Source organism: Fukomys damarensis, unplaced genomic scaffold, assembly GCF_012274545.1.
Source record: "Fukomys damarensis isolate Sample0158 unplaced genomic scaffold, DMR_v1.0_HiC HiC_scaffold_15, whole genome shotgun sequence".
Taxonomy (NCBI): Eukaryota; Metazoa; Chordata; class Mammalia; order Rodentia; family Bathyergidae; genus Fukomys; species Fukomys damarensis.
In genome coordinates, this window is record NW_022900927.1 from 17,720,256 (window position 1) to 17,732,322 (window position 12,067).

At 43.7% G+C, this 12,067-nt stretch overlaps 1 protein-coding gene across 4 annotated transcripts in view; it reads right to left on the reverse strand.

Moving 5' to 3' along the window:
• Positions 1–9,699, reverse strand: part of Tfcp2 (transcription factor CP2) — a 62,553-nt gene extending 52,854 nt beyond the window's left edge. For all 4 annotated transcript variants that reach the window (XM_010628551.3, XM_010628550.3, XM_010628549.3 and 1 more), the window contains exon 1: positions 9,053–9,699. In XM_010628551.3, the coding sequence (XP_010626853.1) occupies positions 9,053–9,174 (122 nt within the window). In that variant the 5' untranslated portion in view covers positions 9,175–9,699. The remainder of the gene's footprint in view (positions 1–9,052) is intronic.
• Positions 9,700–12,067: the final 2,368 nt, after the last annotated feature.

Sequence of the window (12,067 nt, forward strand, 5' to 3'; positions counted from 1 at the left end):
TTTTTTTTTTTTTTTTTTGTACCGGGAATCAAACTCGGAACCTTGTGTTTGCAGGGCAGGTGGTGACACCACTGAGCTAAATCCCCAGCCCTGTGAATAATGTTTTTGAACAACAAGCATATTAATCTCCTTTCAAGATTCCGGTTTTGATTCTTTTGAGTATATGCCCAGAAGTGGAACTGCAGGACCCTAGCAGGTGATGGTAAATTTAATGCCGACATGCTGGATTAAGGGATACCTAGAATGCTGGGAAAGCATTATTTCTAAATGTATCCCTGAGGGACTTTCCGGAAGACTGCTGTGAGTTGATGAACTGAGCGGGGAAAGATGATGGATATACATGATCCAAACAGGTGGGGCCTCAGAACAAAAAGATAAAGGGCAGCTAAACATGTGAGCTCTTTCCCTGTCCTCAAGCTGGTATATCCTTCTCCTGCTACTGGAGACCAGCAGCCCCAATTCTCCAGTCTTTGGACTCCAGGACTCATAGTGGGAGCAGTTTCTTATGGTATCTTTGTGGGGTTTTGGTAACACGGTAACACAGACTTCACTGAGTTAGGCAATGTTCCTCCCTCTTCAATATTTTAGAAAAGTCTGAGGATTCGTGTTAGTTCTTTAAACGTTAATAGAATTCACTAATGAAGCATTCAGGTTCAGGGATTCCACTGCTAGGAAATTTTTGATTACACAAGTAAGGGTCTATTTAGATTTTCTATTTCTTAGTGTTTTGTTTTGTTTCTTTTTAGTACTGGGGATTGAACTCGGAACCTTGCTCTTGAGAGGCATGCACAAGCCACTGAGCTAAATCCCCAGCCCTCTCTTAGTGGTATAGTCTAGAAATTTAGTTATTTGGGTTACCCAACTAGTTAGCATGAAATTTTTTATTGTACTCTCATTTTTTTTTATTCAGTAGTAAAATCTTCAAAATTTCATTTCTACCTTAGAAATTTAGTAATTTGAATCTTTTTTCCTAATTCACCTAGCTAAAGGTTTGTCAATTGTGTTGACCTTTTCAAAGACCAAATTTTCGCTGAATTTCATCTAAGTCCTTTTCTGCGTCTTTAGTTGTATCATCATGGCTGCCATAATGTCCTGAATCAAAACATTTACTTTTCTCGGTCTTTTTGACTTTGAGAAAGAGTCGGAAGCCGTATAGTGCCCGAACCAGTGAATAAGGCAGATAAGGCCACAATGTCATGTTTTTACAACCCTCTCTTTCCACTGGATGGCATTTGGCAGCAGCATTCACTGTACTTTTGATCATATGTTGTAAAGGCACTCATGAAAGAGGACCTCCAGAACTGCTTCAGGAAGGAGCAAGAGTGATGGCACGAGTGTGTTTGAAATGAGGGGAAATATCGGAGGAGGACTGATGGCAATGTGTCTTTCTCTGCAATAAATTTATTTAAAGCCAGGCACAGTGCACACCTATTAATTCCAGCACTCTGGAGGCTGAAGCAGAATCACCACGAGTTTGAGACCAGCCTGGCTAAAAAATGAGCTCAAGGGGCCAGGGATTTGGCTGGGCCAGGAATTTAGCTCAGCGGCATTGCACCTACCTAGCAAGCGCAAGGTGCTGAGTTCGATTCCTAGCTCAGAATAAAAAAATCTAAATGAGTTCAAGACCAGCCTGAACTACACAGCAAGACCCTGTCTCAGTACACACATACATACATACATACATTTAAATACACAACATATTTTTAGATTATCCCTGGTCTAGCCTGTTGTTGGGTAGAGTATACCGCATGTCTGTTAGATTAGCTGTTTTTTGTTTTGTTCAGCTCTTATATTTTCTTACTTTTATCTGATAGTACTACTCAATATCAAGAACAGTACTGAAATCTCCAATTATTACTATAAATTGTCTTCTTCAAATTCTGGCAGATCTTACTCTATAAATTTTGATTTTTTTTTTCCTTTTTTTTTTTTTTTTTTGGTACCGGGGATCCAACTAGGTTAGAATCACTGAGCTAAATCCCCAGCCCAAATTTTGATGTTATTGCATATGTTTACAACTATTTTATCTTCTTGCTGTGCTGAACCATTTATTAATATGTCACTTGTTTTTCTTGGTTTTTTTGTTTTGTTGAGAACCAGTTTCACTATGTAGTTCAGGCTGGCCTCAAACTCACAACAATCCTCCTGTCTCAGCCTCGAGAGTAGTAGGATTACAAGCATGTGCCACTACCACAGCATCTCTCATCGCCTGCAGCCTTTTTTGATTTAAAGTTATTTTGTCTGGTACAGCCACTCCTGATTTCTTTTGGCTACCATTTCCATGAAATATCCTTTCCCATTCTTTCACTTTCAACCTCTGTTTATAGATCTAGAATAAGCCTCCCAAGTTCTGGGACTACAGGCGTGCAGCACCACACCTGGTTTGTGAGCATCTTTAAAACAGCTGTTTTAGGGCCAGGGATTTAGCTCAGTGGTTCCATTGCCTGCCTCTCAAGTGCAAGGTCCCAAGTTCGATCCCTGGTACCAAAAAATAAAATAAAATAGTCGCTTTAGAGTTTTTGTCTAGTCGCTCCATCAATTGCTTCAGGACAATTTCTGTTGGTTTATTTTTCACTCTGAATGAACCATACTGACATAGGGGGTTAGGGCACAGGAAAGCTGGCTGGGGAAGTAGGCGCGACCTGTTAATTATGAGATCCTAGACACTTGTGCAGAATAGTTTCCCAAAGCCCTGCAGGTGACTTCTCATGAGCACTCCAGCAGATTTTCAATAGGACAGCCTAGACCTGACCTCAGCCTGAGGCATGGGATCCTGGCACTGCCTCTCAGGACCGAGTGTAGAAGTTCTCTCTGGTTTCCTCAAGATTTGGACAGTATAAAAGAAAGGCAAGCCGGGTGTGGTGGAGCATGCCTTTAATTCCAGCACTTAGGAGGCTGAGACAGGAGGATTGCTGTGAGTTCAGAGACCTAAGGATTTCTGTGAGTTTGAGACCAGCCTGGGCTACATAGTAAGTTTCAGGTCAGTCTCAACTACATAGTGAGACCCTGTCTCAAAAAAAAGGCAGCTGTGAAAAGCTGGTGCCATCATAGCTCTCCACAATAGCCCACTCTGTCTGTTTCCCAGGCAAAGGGTGTACTTTTATCTTTCTTCTTACCCTGTTTTTTTATTTACTAAACCCAAACTTGCTCTACAGAGTCAATTTCTCTCCCACTCTTCACTTTTACTTTTTCAAATAAACTTTTTGCTCGTTTCATTCAATTCTTTGTTCGAAGCCTGAAGAATATGGAATGCAACTCTGGAAGGAGAGGCGAGCAACCCCAAATCCAATAACATTTAATTGGTGAGTCACTTTTTGCAAGCAAACTACCAGATAACAATACTTTCCCTGATTCTTCATATACCTTGTGATTACTGTGTTGAAAACTGAGTATGTCAATCCAATAATGTGGTAACTCTGGAAATGACATTCCCCAACTTCTTTGGTATTTTTTAAATTTGTTTTTTGCTTTTTTTTTAGGCTGTTTTTGTGGCAAGGACCAGCCTAAAGTGCAAATTTAAGGTCTTCTCAGGTTGTAGCCAGGTGTGGGGGTGCATGTCTGAAATCCCAGTACTTGAGAGGCTGAGGCAGGAGGACTGCTATGAATTTGAGGTCAGCCTAGGCAATATAGTTAAGCACAAGGCCTGTGGGGAACAGGGAAAGGGGACGTTAGTAGAACCTCTGTAGTAAGTCCTAGTCTCCTGTGAGCTACAACAGCACAAAGTGAATTAACTTATTATACAGGAAAGATAGGAAAAACAAGACTTTGAGAAGAAGCTGAGCTTTGGGCCTGACCAGTGCTGCTCTGGGCAGCAAAGATGAAAGCCCCCCCCCCCCCGCAGCTTGCCACACCTTTATTCAGTCCCTCAGGAGAAAACAAATGTAACAGATGACTCAGGGGATAGAGTTCAGTACATTAGAGTAACAAATGTAAAAGGCCACTCAGGGTGGAGAGTTCAGTACACTGGGAAAGTAACAATGTAAAAGGTCACTTAGAGGGCAGGAGCAGCAAATATAACAATGAGGAACTACTACACAAATGAACAGCTGCCTCATAAGGGCAAGGACCAGAGAGAGTTCGATGCCCGGTAGTAAAAAACACACACACACACACACACACACACACACACACACGAAGATTTTGCTCCTCTAAGGACATCTTCAGCTGGTGAAATCTTATCCTGCAGCATCACAGAATCTGGAACCACTGAGTTCCTAGCTGTGACCAGGGGCCAAAATGGAGTTATGTCTCGAAATGCCATAGCTGGCCTGTGGGCAGCACAACGAGGCTTACCCAAACGATTTTTCCCTAAAATTATGTAGAATTTCTCCCGACAAAGACCCTGTCTCAAAAAAAGAGATCATCTCAGGTCTTTTCTGAAGCTGTGCCTCCCTTCTGGGCATGCACAGGAACTTCATTTCCCACATACACTTGGTGGCATTTTGTCAGGGCTGATAGCCCGACCAGTTACTGGGGGCTACCCAGGTGTCTCATGAGGGACGGCAGGGGATGAAGAATATGAAGTAAAGAACAAGGACTAGAGAATAACGCATGATAGTTTATTACTTGTGGAGCTGGGAGTTGAGCTTTAGCTCTGTCCTGGCTAAAGACCACCTGAGCTTAGTTCTGTCATGGCTGAAACAACCAGCTCTGGATTAGTTGGGATTTATGATTATACAACACAACAAGGGGGCATGAAGGCAGATGGAGGTGGGAAAAGGGGAGTAACTGTGTATTCTTCTGAAGGATGGGGCACTGTTAACACTGTTAACAACACTGTTAACCTGTGCTGTCTTGCAGATCGTAGCTAATGTTGGAGAATGGCTGCACAGAGGCATAATTCCTCAGCTACAACGTTTCCTTGCTATTAGAGATGTCACAACCTCATCAATCACAGAGACCTCAAATGTGATGCTGGCATAGGGAAGTCTATCTCTGAATACCAGCCAAAAGGCCAATTAGCAATTCACACTTAGGCCTTGGAGTGACTCATAATCTTAATCAATAACCAAATTATAAGCCAAATCAATAATATCTAAAGCCTTCTCAGTGCAGTTTCAGGCCGGTCTCCTGCAGCTTTTGATTGTGCTAGTCTTCAATGTCTGACTCTCAAAGGGCAAAAAGGGAAAAAAATGAAAGGAGGTAGGAGAGAAAAAGCCAGCCCTTCAAATTCTTCACATGTCAGGGAGGCTTTCAACAAAGGGAGAAGGAGGCACAACAGCATGGCCACTGCTTCGTCACACCTCTATAACTGGAAGCAGCAGGCAGCTCAGAGCACAGGTTCCTGGACATTTGGAAGCCAGGACCCTTTTCGCCTGGGTTCTGCGAGCTACCTACAAGCAGCTCCAGGAACTTGCACAGCTGCCTGCAATGGGCCTGAGGTGTGGGGGGTGGACAGCTGCTACTGAGCTACAGGCTGAAACTGACCAAATTAATTAATTCTTGGATACAAAAAGGGATTAATTTCCCTCACAGTTGCAAGAACTCAACAAACTCCAGAACTGAAAAATTGTTGCATCATACAGACTCTGCCAGTGCAAATGTCTGGTGCTTTCTACTTTCTATAATCCTCTCTGAAAAATAAGTTTTGTAAGGTGCTAGAGATAGAATCCCAGTGAGCTATATCCCCAGCCCCTGAAAAGTGTTCATTTATTTTTTTCCTTTTTAGGGGAGCATTTTGAATCAACTTTATACCTTAAAGAACTAGAAAAAGCACAAATTAGACCCAAAGCCAGCAGAAGGGGAGTAATACCAATGAGTGGAGCAGAGATTAATAAAATAAAGAGCAAATCAGCAAAAGCAAAAGGTAGTTCTTTTAAAATACAATGAATAAGCAAAGGATGGTGGAACACAACTGTAATACCAGAACTTGGGAGGCTGAGGCAAGAGGATCCCCATGAGTTTGAGGCCAGCCTGGGCTACACAGTGAATTAAAGCGCACAGTGAGGGCTGGGGATTTAGCTCAGTTGTGCCACCACCTTCCTTGCAAGTGCAAAGTCCCAAGTTCGATCCCCAGTACCAAAAAAATCAACACACTGCCAACAGAAAGTCCAAGACCACATGGCTTCATTACTGAAGTCTATCAAACATTTAAAGACTTAACATCACTTCCACTCAAAATCTTTCAAAACACAGAACACTTCTTAATAGTCTATGAGGCCAGCATTACTCTCACCTAGCAAAAACATAAGCAACAAAATAAAACATTAGAGAGGCCAGGTATTTAGGTCAGCAGCACCATGTCTGCCTTGCAAGTCCAAGATCCTAAGTTCAATCTTCCAAAATAAATAAATACGTAAATAAAACATCAGATAAAATGGACTTCATAAAAAGTAACCACTTTGTATATCAAAGGACATCAAGAATATGCAAGACAACCAAAAGAAATGGAAAAGTTATTTCCAAACCATATCAGATAAGGACCTAATATTCAGATTGTATAAGAATTCAAAATTTGACAGCAAAAAAGATGTCACCTAGGACAAAAGAAAACAAAACAAAACAAAAAAACCCCAACTCAATTAAAAGCTGATCAAAGGACTTAAAAAGACACTTCTCCAAACAATATATACAAATACCCAACAAGCACATGTAAAGATATTCAACATCACTGGTTCTTAGGAAAAAGCAAATGGCTGTGCATAATGGTTGAAGCCTGTAATCCCAGCACTCAGGAGGCTGTGTGGCAGGTAGAGTGTCACAAGTTCAAGGTCAGCTTGGGCTACATAGTGAGTTCAAGGCCAGCCTAGACTACACAGTGAGAACCTGTCTCAAAAATAAGTAAATAAAGCAAATTAAAACCATAGTAAGATACTACTCACAACTCCAGAATGGCGTTAATAATGTTTTTTTTTTAATTTGAGATGGGGGTCTTATATGTAGTCAGGCTGGCCTTGAACTCACTATGTAGCCCAGATTGTAACGCACAACATTCCTTCTACCTCAGCCTTTCTTTGCTGAGATTACAGGTGTGCACTAGCACACCCAGCTCAATAATTTTTTTTTTTTTTTTTTTTTGGTACCAGGGATCAAACTCACGACATTGTGCTTGTGAGGCAGGTGGTGGAACCACTGAGCTAAATTCCCAGCCCAAAGAATTTTTAATGAAAAACAAAATTTTTTTTTTTTTTTTTTTTTGGTACCAGGGATCAAACTCACGACATTGTGCTTGTGAGGCAGGTGGTGGAACCACTGAGCTAAATTCCCAGCCCAAAGAATTTTTAATGAAAAACAAAATTTTTTTTTTTTTTTTTTAGTACCAGGGATCAAACTCAGGACTTTGCCCTTGCAAGGCAGGTATGGCACCACTGGGCTAAATCTCCAGCCCAAAACAATAACTTTTAAAGGAAAATTATGTGTTGTAATGATGTGGAGAAATAAGGACTCAGTGTTTTACGTAAAATAAAAATGAGTTTATTACCAATAAGCAGTAAATGACCCTTCTCAATACTAAAATTTGAGACTATCCAATTAATACAAAAGATTAAATGTGTTAAGAGTCAAAAACAGTGACAGCATAATACATGAAAGTAAGATGAATAAAGTACTTAAAATTTTGCCATGTTGTATTCTCAATAATTTGTTTTCTACACCAGGCGTGGTGGCACATGCCTGTAATCCCAGCACTCAGGAGGCTGAGGCAGGAGGATCACTGTGAGTTCGAGACCAGCTTGGGCTACATAATGAGTTCCAGGTCAGTCTCAACTATATAGTGAGACCCTGTCTCAAAAAACAAAAACAAAACAAAAAAAAATTGTTTTCTATAAAGTGATTTTTTTTCTTTTTTTGAGACAGAGTCTTACTATGTAGTTCAAGCTGGCTTTGAACTCATTATGTAGCCTAGGCTGGTCTCGAATTCACAGAGATCCTCCTGCCTCAGCCTCCTGAGTGCTGGGATTACAGGTGTGCGCCACCACTTCTGGCTAATTATTTCTATCTTAAATTCTAGTAACCAGAACAAAATTAAGCTTTTTGCTGTGGGAATCTTCACATGAATGACAATTTGTCAAATATCACGATCAAGTTCAGGCCAGGGCACTTACTTTCACACCAAGTTAATCTCTATTTTTACAGTCAAATTTATCTTAACAAGGACCCAATAAAGTTAAAACGAAGGTTAAAATTTTCGATTGAGAAAGGCATAAGAGAACAAATTTCACCGGTAATCACTAAAATATTTAAGATACTTTATTATTCTAACTGTAGGCAAAGAATCTTGAAGATATTGAAGTATTAAGTTCTAACCCATAATTTTAGTTCAACTGAGGAAAGTCCACTTCGAATTAGCAGGGATAAAGGAATTTCACATTTTATGTCTCTTGGGATCTTATTACCAGAATAAAAATTTTGCCCACTTTGCCCCCCAAAAGCACCACCTTTCCCCTATAAACTCATAGAGCCAATACAAGTGTTCTGTTCTAGTTTATTCTCTTATTTAGATGGAGCTTCCTAATGCATTAGAAAACCAATTACCTCCAGGCAGGCCCTAAATGCTGAAGTGTCAACATTTCCACACGTGGTTCCCCCGTGCAGTAGAAGTAATGCTGCTTTCAAGGAGATTTTTCGTCTATTATTAACGGCCTGATACAGGAAGATCTCTTCGCCACTTTTTCTCAAATTAAGCAAAGCCTTAAGAAGTGGGCTAGTGCGGAGGTAAGGAGATGAGGACTTCCTCGCCCAGATTTCCGACACGCAGCAATCAATATTCCTCACTAAGCCCCAGCTCCAAATTCGCCAACTCCCTAGCAGCCCTCACACACCCAACACGACCCTTTCTCCTCCCCAATTCCAGACTTCACCGCGCACACTTGCACCCCAGCCTATCCGCGCTCACCTGGGCCTCTCTCCCTCCTTCCACTGGCCCTGCTCAGACTTCACGCTGCCTGCAAGCTTTTCCCACTTCTTCCACGACATCCACTACTCAATCGGTAAAAAAGTCCCTTTTGCCCAACTACAGAAAGGCTTTAAAACCCTATCCACCTCTCCCCCAGCCGTTCGTATTCTCGACCCTGCCTTTGTCACCCTGAGGTGGGGTTGGGGAAATCTCACTCACCTCATGCTATAGGCACCGGCACCCAGCTCCTGGCCGATCCCGGACAGGCTGGCATCAAAGTCCTGAACCAGCCCGGATTCGATCACTTCATCGGCCAGAGGCAGCTTCAGAGCCCAAGCCATCCTGGCTCGTTCCTTGCTCCAGGAGACACCGTTCCAGGTACAAAGGCGCGGAGCGTAATTCTATCCCACAGGGGTAAGAGTGTCCAAAACTCCAAACCAAGCCCACACAGTCGCCACCAGCCACCCACAAGCGCGACCTGCACTGGCCGCACAACGAATAATCGCCCGTGTCCCGGGCTCCTCTCGTAGCTGCTATGGCTTCCAAAGCCCCCGCTCCCCTGCCCTCTGGAGCGTGAGGGCCCCTAAGCTCAACTCTTCCAGACTTCCCAGAGGCAGCTGGGCTCCCGCACTCCCCCTCCTCGGGCTCCGTCCCCGTCGCTCCCGGCAGCAGATCGCAGCCTCCAGACCGACCCACGGGGGCGAAAGCACCCGCCCCGCGCGCCCAGCCCAGCCCGCACCTTCCCCCGCCCCTTCCGAGAGAAGCCCCCTCCCTCTGGGGACCCGCTCTAGTCCCTCCAGGCCCCGCTTCCGGTCAGTTCTACGATCACTTCCGGTCACCCCTTTTAAACCCCACGGCTCTTAGGATCAAATCCAGGCTTCTGCTGGGCCCACTCGCCGTCCTGTGCAGCACCCCCACGACCTGGAAACGTGAAAGGAGAAAGTCCAGCCCAGGCTGGAAACCCGGACTGGCCATGCCCCTCCACCTCCCCCAGCGCCGACCAATCATGGCGCCCTCCTCCTTCGCCGCCCGGAGAACAGGACTTCGCCCTGTCCCTCTCCAATGAAGAGGAGACTTCGTCGGCGTCTGCAGCGATGATAGGCTAGCTGCGCTACGGCTCCCCGCCTCCTAGGTGGGCTGGGCGGTCTCGGAAAGGATCGGGCGTGCGTCTAGTGTCTGAGTTTAAAGTGTGTAGGTGCGGCAGAATCCTGGTTTGCGTTGCGTTCCAAGTCGGTGCCCTAAAGCTTGGAGCGGAGCCCTCCCTCTACCCTTACCGAACCTGCTCTTATCTCTGGACCGGACTTTGTTTCCCAAGTATTCGCATATGCACACGTTTGCTCCTGTGCATCTTGTCTCTGTAAACTCACCTGTTGGGAAAGCAAGACCTTGCTTAAAACCCACTTCCCTTGATAATGTCGTCTTTTTAATGGTCATTTACTCGGAAAACAGTTTTAAAACTACGTAAGATTAAACTTATTTTTGCATAAGAAATACACTGTAAGTCACCATAGGTCCAAGAAACTTCAAAATGCAGATTTTGCACGCCTGTAATCTCAGCACTCCGGAGACTGAGGCAAGAAGATCCTTGTGAGTTCGAGAACAGCCTGGGCTACATAGTGAGTTCCAGGTCAGTCTCAACTACATAGTGAGACCCTGTCTCAAAAAAAAAAAAAAAAAAAGTAGATTTTGAAATGTTTAGGGCTGGCCGCGTGCCTCATGATAAAACAGCTGCCGAGCATGCGCAAGGCCTGAGGTGGAGAGGATTTTTCAAAGATGTAGTGTCACCTGTCTGGAAGAGATAACTGCCATATTTAGGACTACCATGGAGTTTTGTCCTCTGGAAAGTATTTAGAAAATGATTAACATGTATTTCTTAGAAATGTATGAGTCTAAGTCTAAATTTTGAACCAAAATACAAAAATTTCACAGAGGTCTTTCTTACTATTTGTTAATTCTAGAGCTAATTGAGGTGGAATGAAAAGTGACTCCTAAGCCTTGGCCCATCCTAACTGAAATGCAGGTCAGCCTCAGAGATCCAGGCCTTTGAGCCCAGGTCCCCCTTAGGAAAGAATTTAACAGATTTTCCCCTTAGAGTTGTAACTGCAAGGATAACTTTCCCTTTCCTTTCTTCTCCTTTCCCCACTGTAACTAGGAGGGACACTGGAGAACCAGGATTGGAAACAAGGGTCCAGGGCAGCAACATTCTAGAAATCCAGCAACATCTGTCAAGATACTAAATTTTCATACCCATAAATTCATCCCCAAACAAAAATCATGGCTCCTATTAAATATAATAAGTAAAACAAATTAACTAGCGCACCTGTGTTACAGAGCTCCAAGTGAAGTCTTTTGGCCCACTGAACAAATTTAAGACTCAAAGGGTTTATTTTCCTAGATTAGGTCCTAACACCAGGCACTGTTTGTTTGACTGGTTGGTTTTTTTAAGACAGGGTCTAACTAGGTAGTTCAGGCTGGCCTTGAATTCACCATGGCCTTGGAACCTCAGCAATCTTCCTGCCTCCTGAGTGCTGATATTACAGGCATGGACCACATGCCCTGTTGCCTAAGTCTTAAGACAAATCAATTCTCTTGGAAAGATGAAGACTCAGATTCCCAGGGTCATTACCCTTTCACCCCAGCTTCCCTTCTCACTCAGTTACTCAGGCCAGTAAGAAGTGCTGGGTTCCTAAGTCAATCCCTGGCATGTTCTTCCAGGTACAGGAAGGAACCATAACCCAGCAGGCTATGTCAAGCACTGATCATCCAACCCTAACTACTTTTCCCATCCTCCTGCAACCCACCCAAGGAGACTGAGGCCCAGTCTAGCTTCTCTGAAGGAACCTTTGAAATGAAATGAAATTATAAATTTTCACAGCAGTCTCAGCAACCTAAGCAATCTTAGGTTCTTCTCTGCTATGCTCTGTAGCTCAGAAACCAGCCCACATCTCCAGTCCATAAAAAGGTCGGTGCCCCCAACCCCTAACTGTCCACAAAGCAATTTGTTTCTCATGCCTGCAAATTAAAACTGCAATCTCTCCACAAGAAAAAAAACCAAAAACCAATAAAACACAAAAAACCCTGCCTTTAAAGCCTTCCTGGGCCAACTGCCAGGAGCACTCTCAACCAGTCTGAGCCAGAGACAGCAGTTCCCAGGATTCTCCCAGTGGGAGCTGCTGTGCTATCTCTATCTGGTTAGATTCCATTCACTCCCACATCTCACAATCCAAATCCTGC